This window comes from Cariama cristata, unplaced genomic scaffold, assembly GCF_000690535.1.
Source record: "Cariama cristata isolate BGI_N322 unplaced genomic scaffold, ASM69053v1 scaffold4937, whole genome shotgun sequence".
NCBI classification, from domain to species: domain Eukaryota; kingdom Metazoa; phylum Chordata; class Aves; order Cariamiformes; family Cariamidae; genus Cariama; species Cariama cristata.
This window is the reverse complement of record NW_009625961.1, coordinates 87,723-94,593: the sequence shown is the minus strand read 5'-3', so window position 1 is coordinate 94,593 and position 6,871 is coordinate 87,723. Positions and strand designations below refer to the sequence as shown.

General features: G+C 37.0%; 1 protein-coding gene across 1 annotated transcript in view; it reads left to right on the top strand.

Moving 5' to 3' along the window:
- Nucleotides 1-4,533: 4,533 nt before the first annotated feature.
- The window catches only part of PPP1CB (protein phosphatase 1, catalytic subunit, beta isozyme), a 17,813-nt gene continuing 15,475 nt past the window's right edge, over nt 4,534-6,871 (top strand). The window contains exon 1 of the mRNA XM_009703813.1: nt 4,534-4,684. Within this exon, the coding sequence (XP_009702115.1) occupies nt 4,585-4,684 (100 nt within the window). The 5' untranslated portion in view covers nt 4,534-4,584. The remainder of the gene's footprint in view (nt 4,685-6,871) is intronic.

Genomic DNA, 6,871 nt, shown 5'->3' with positions numbered 1-6,871 from the left:
AAGGAGGAGACTGCTTCGTAACAATACTGCTGGCCCAATTTTTTATGAGACTTAGGAGAAATCTGTCTGGGTTTTAATGTGCTAAAACCATGAGTGTTTTGTGCAGTGAACAGGACACGTGGTATTGGAGAACACAGTATAACTGCTTGGGACAGCTGTGTGTACCTGTAAGCTGACTTACAAATTTCTTCAGTTACTATTAGTGATGCCACAAAATGAGCAGCCTAGTTACTTAGAGAGGGACACCAAAAAAAGTGCAATAGAAAAGGTTAAATGTATTTTCTCCAGTTCATGAAAGAATATGGCAAAAAGTGCTGCTCACGGAACTTCCAACAGCCATTTCTTCACTCACTTTCCTTAATGTTATTTTCTTCCTCTCCAGTATTCCCTTACATAGTCTGCTACTCTGGCATGAATTTGGAGGGAATAAAAAAAAATTATTTTTGCTGAAGCTTTTCTTTCCTGCCACTGTGCAACTCATGTCTTAGGTTACTAATTGTTTTTAGTAGACTTACTAAGGTTGCTTATCAAAGGTTGTGTAGATGCAGAGACCATTTTAATATTGATTAGAGCAGCTTTTAGATTACTACAGGATCTATTATGCTAAAATAATAACCCGACAGTACAATGCATATAGTTGCTTTTAATTTTCTTTATTCCATGCTATGTCACTGTGCTTTAAGCTCCTTGCAGCAAAGGCTTGTTCTGGCATAGCACTATGCATGTGGGATTGTGTATTACAACAGGAATTGCTTCCCTACTGAAGACTTTTATGTAAATCAAAGCTTGTTTACAGCATCTGCGTCTTAGATTAAAGAGAATTAATTTACGTCTAATGTTGAGATGCTGTTTCTGCTCTGGGTAGTTGACAACCATTAAAAATGATGGTTTTCCCAATGCTGTTAAAGGCTTTTTGTGAGCTACTGATTTTACAATGCATGCAGCTATGACTTGCATGTTTTAGGAATGGTTAGCTATAGTAATTTGTAAATGAGTCTGAAAAATATCACTTACAGTCTTGATCTCATTCTCATAACCTCCTCTTAAATTTCTTCTTGGGGATTTGACTTTTGAAAAACTAAAAGTGATGAGAGTTGCTCTTGTTTAGCATCCATACAGTGCTCAGCTGAGTCAAGGAAACTTGAACAAAATTCTATTTGTAGTGTAAGCTGGTGAAAGATGTGCTTAGTCTTGCTTGTGTACTTGTACCACAGCTGTGGAACAGCTGTTCCGGATGACTACTTGGTGAACCTTTCAGTGCCTTTGTGAATCTAGGAAAGTGCTGAGGCTTCCAGAGTCACAGTGGCTTCTCATTTTTCAATATGTATTACCCTTATTGATGTTCAGGGGGTCGTGGGAGAAAACTTCTTTTCTCTTAACTATATTATTGAAGGTTGTTCCTCATGAAACCGCAGGCTTTGTACTTCTTCAAATGTAACTGAGGTTACATGTTTGCTATGTGGAGCTGCTGACTGAGTGGAGGGTGCCTTTGCAAAGATGTGGTGGCCAAGATTTGTACCCTTCTCAAGGGCTGGAAGTAACTGCAGTCATTAGGTGTATGTTGTCCTCTCTTCTGAGAGTGACATACTTGCCATAGTTGTAGAAACTTCTCTTATCTGAAGAATCCAAAATGTGGTAATAAGTTACTGCCCTGTGTGTAGGTTTGTCTGTTAAAGAGCTTACAACATTTAACACTCTACTGTAAAATGTAAAGAACTGACATCAACACACTGGTGTTACTGACTGTGGCAGTTAATTTGAAAGTCAGGAGCTGCATGTTCACTGTGTCTTCTAGTGCAAAAATTCAGCAGCACTTAAAGCCTCAAACCTGTAAAGCAATTGTTCCAAGTTTAAACCTCCATGTGAGTTTCAAAGGGAGCTAAAGCCTGGTGTTCTAAGAAATATTCACTGAACCAAAGTTATTTTAAGTATTATGAGTGCCCTCCTTGAACTGCTGCCTCAGTTTTGGACTCTGTGCTTGGTCTGGTGCTACTTACAGTGTTGTTAATATTGTGTATGGTGGGCTTTCCTGGGTTTGAGTTCCAAAACTAGAGTGGATGTAAAAAGTCTGCAGTTATGTCACTTCTTGGTTTTAATCTACATTAAATGGCAGCACTCTCATGTTGCAAAACATTATGAAAGTCGTTAAGTACAGAGGAGAATTTCATTGCTTATCAAAACAGGTTAAAAGAATGCACGGTTTGTAGAGGAAAAATGGGACTGAAAAGCTAGTTGTGCTGCATGCTTCTTTGGCATGGCCTTGATGTTACAAGCCATGGGTTTAAAATGTAACAATTGTTTCAAAAAATGATAGCCATTGTGGCATTAAGACTCTGCTCTTTCAGGTGGGAACTTTCTTATATATAGTGTGAGTTTATTGTGCCTATCAAAATGAGTTTCTGGTCTCTGAAAGGGATCATTATAAGCTACCAGAATGCAAGTGTTCGAAAAAGTGGAGATTATTGAAGCATTCTGGTACCTCACAGATTGGATAGTCAAGTTCTGTGCAAAGCTGTCAAGCCTGAGATTTATTTTTTTGGATAATAATCCCCATGGGTCTGAAGATGTATCTGTAAGTGCATCACTCACCAGACATTTGAGATGTGGTGAAATGGAAGCCTGTAGACAATTATTGTTTTCTAGTCACCTTGATTGTGTCTAATGTCTGCTTTTGTATTCTTTTCATATGTAAGCCAACATCTTAATGCATGAAGAATAAAAAAAAGCGTAACTAAAAAGCTGTTTGCTTTCTCAAGTATAGTTGAAATCTTAATTAGCAAAAGGAATGTGACTTACCGTATGGTAAATATCACCTGGTACTGATTCAGAGTTTCACTGAAAAGTCCTGTATGACACAGCCTTATTCTTGTGGGATTCTAATGAGCAAAGTATTTCCAGTGTATCCTGACTGCAGATACACTAGCCCTCCTGCTATTTTGGCACTCAAATGGCTATCCCAGGATCTAGTTTCACATCTCCTCCTTGCTTGAGAAAAATAATTCGATGTTCCTGCCTTTTTCATATGTTCCTGTGGCTGCTTCCTAACCTCAGTTTAACAAGTATGTCTGTTCATTAAAAATGAAAAAATAAAAATTCATAGCACAGTGTTGGAATGGTCAGATGTGCAGTTACACTCGGAGAAGTAGTATGCAGTGATAACCAGAGCAGAGGTTTTTGAGCTTAATGCTTGGACTGTAGTACTATGTCACCTAGGACAAACTGTTTACCTTCATATCCTTTTTTCCCCATTGCACATGTAGATAATGATACTGATCTCCTCTGTAACGTATGTTTTCTAGGAGCTAAGTGGAAATAAAGGGAAAAGGGATGTGTTATTAATTAAAAAAAAAAAAAATTGCAAGCTTACTCTTCTGTTTTGGAGAGGGGAAGCAGGCAAGCCAGGAACTTACTTTACGTGTAAAGAACTAGTTTTTGCTATTCTGTTTGCAAATCTGTCTTAATAGACTTCGTGAAGTTGCAGCTAAAATTTTTACAAGTAATGTCTTACTATGTTTGCGTTTGAAAGCATTTTGGTTTGAACTGTTAAAGTTTTGTTCCATCTTCTCTTGTAGGTATTATGGTGGTTTAATGCTGAATGTTACTTCCATCTAAAACAGATGACAGAACGGGATATTTGCCTGTTGTAGACACTGATACATTCTGGCTTATTAGGTTGAACTCTGAAGTTTGGTTTATGCTGAAATGCAAGACTGAACTGGATCAGCCAAAGTGCAGACACATTTGTTCTATTTTGCTGCCTCGTTAAAGACACATTAAAGCCTGTGACAGAGGAATCATATAGATATTTGTGGAAAGAAGCAGCTGCAGATCAACTTGCCAGAGGATGTTGGTTGGAGCGCAATGACATGTGAATGCTTTTGAAAACTTAGTGCTAAATATAGGTCTGAGTACCTGACTTACCAGTTTAGGAATTCAATTTCATTCTAATTACAATGCCTTTCTTTGGATGTAAAGGTTCCAGTAACTCAAGAGCCACTATATATGAATGAAGGTTTCCTCAAACTTTCATAGTTTTTAGTGTGATGTTCCTAATATGGCAGTTTCAGCTGCCAGAAGGGTAAACGTGCTTGTGTTTTTTTCTTTGTATTTAGCTAGCCCAGTTGAACTCAACAGTCCTAAAGAAGTTTATTTTGTGCGAATGTGAAAATGTTCTGAGCATTTTGTTTCTCATGATTTTTTTTCTTGATTCTCAGGATTATTGTGAATACTCTAGCATAGTGGGGTTGTTAATTTAAACACTTCTTGAAGTTGCTGTTCGTCCAAATGTGGATGAAAACAAGGCTTAAATTGTTCTCTTCCAAGAGCCTGATTTGATAGGAATGCATATGGACCTTTAAGCACAGGTTACCACAGTATCAGAGATTAATTTTAGAATTCATTGGAATACATAATTCCAACACTTTTGTAGATATATTGGAGTGTGCTGCTGGCTTTTTGTCAAATATAGATTTCAAATACAGCTCATCTGCACTTACCTGTTGCTGTGTGTCAGTGTGATAGTTACCTTCAATTGTTAAACATCTCATTTCAGTACGAGGATGTCGTCCTGGGAAGATCGTTCAGATGACTGAAGCAGAAGTTCGGGGCTTGTGCATAAAATCACGGGAAATATTTCTTAGCCAGCCTATTCTCCTGGAACTAGAGGCACCTCTGAAAATTTGTGGTACGTAAACTTCATATGTATGTGGTTTATATAGGTGTTTTAACCTAGTTGTATGCTAGGTGGGTTGGAAGGATACTGAGATAGGCAAGTGACCTTGGCGTGGGTGATAAGGATTAGAGTGAGGTCTTTGCAATATTCAGTCTAAGTTCAAAACTACATTTGATTAAGTTGAGAAAAGGCAGCTAACAGTTGCTAGATTGCTGATGCTGTTGGTATTATTTAGGAGCAAGTTCTGTTGGCTGTAAGCTGTTTGTGCATTTGTGTAGTGCAAGTTTTGCAGCCTGTGCCTTGTACTTCCCTAGGGACTGCTTGCACAGAGCTGCTACTCTTTCGATCACTATTTCAAAAAGCAGTTGACTGCATTAAAAAAAAGTAAATGTTTACTGTTGTAGCTACTCTTTTCAAAGCATACACAAAACAAAGATGTTTACATGTTGTGAAATGGAACACTTCAAAAATAGTGTTGAAGAAAGCATTGTTAGTCTTTGAAAAAGTAAAACTGGATGCAGAGTGTTAAATTAGGCTTAGTTACCATGTAGTAAATTCCTTGAGCTTTACAGCAAGTTTTAACAAACATCATTATTACTGTCAAATATGGATAAAACTAAAACATGTTTGTTCTTTACCTTTCTAAGCCTTTATAAGATGTTAGACTTCTTCAAAAGTACACTGTTAATAGGTATGCAAGCTTGTAAAAAAACTTTACAAAAGTATTGTAAATACTGGCTTACAATCATCCTTCAAGTTATTAACAGCAGACACAGTTTGAGAAAGCATAAAATTTCTTGAATTAGGCTTCTTAAAGTGTCAGAGTATTAAAATTGAAACAGTCTTTGAATTTGATTTGTTATTACTAATGTGCCCAAAGATAGATGAGCTTCTTCCTAGGCTTCCTCCTGGCAGATCTAATGTAGCAATATTTCTTACATTAAAAGAGGATATTACCAATTTATAAACAAACAAACAAACCCACACTAATGGCAAAGTCATTTTTAAATGACTAATTGTGTGGTAGGGTGGGGAGCAAAAACCAGCCCAGCTTGCCTAATGACATAAAGTTGAAGGTAAAGTCCAGATTTACCACGTTGTGTTTATGCAACACTGAAAAGACTACAGTAGTCTCCTCGTATTCCTAGATAAAGAAAAAATGAAAACTCAAATTAAATACTTGGATTGTACATAAGTCAAGGTCTGCAAAGTATAGTTAGCCTTCTTCAAAGTTAGTTTCACATTTGTTTAAATCGAGACAGTTGAAAGGACTGTTAGGTGCACAGTGATAGAGTAGCAAATGCACAGTTAAAGGAGGCATTTGTTATTTTTAAATTGGATTCCAAACACACTGATAGCACCAGGAAGTGTCACATGCATCTAAACTTAATATTGGAGCAATTGTCAAAGATTCATTTAGATAAAAGTGAAAGAAAGATGATCGCTTTCACCAAAAGAAAAATATGCAGCTGTACTGCTTTGAACTACTACTTTAGTGTGTTCAGACAATGCCTGAGGAACCATTATAGGATTGTCTTGTCTTGTAATCAAGTCAGTTCAAAATAAGCTTTTACATCTTGAATGGCTGTGTTTTAATGTAAGATGAAAGATATTCTTATGTAAATGTCCATTTTAAAATAGGTGCGGTTTTTACTGTAAGGCTTTGTATCTGTATGAAGCTGTATTTTGAAATGCCAAGTGCCTGGAATGGAATAGTACATGCTTTGGTCCCTTTACAAAATTGTTTCTATAAAATGTTCCTTTACCCTTTAAGTGCTTTGGTTTCTCTGGCTCATGTGTGTAACTGAAAGTAGTTCTAGACAATGAAGACAATTAAAAAATTATTTCTATAGTGTGTTTACTTGGTAGTTAATTCTGGTGGTAACGAAGTCTGGAAGTGTATTGATAGTGTAGTTCTGGAGTACTAGACTCACTCAGCATAGCAATGACTTGTTGAGGAGTTTTCTGTTTTCTGCTGGTTGGGACCTGGAGATTTCTAAATATCAAGTAGAGTAGGAATTGCTCTTGTTACAACATCTGTGAAAATTATTCTAGCCAGAGAAACTTCAGAATTGTGTCTGGAATTGGGTAGTGGATAATGTTCCCCGTTATTAGAAGAAAATTGAGAAGTGATTCCTCTCACTGAGTGAGAAATAGTTACAGAAGAATGCTGCCTAAAGGAGGAAGTGTTGCATTTCT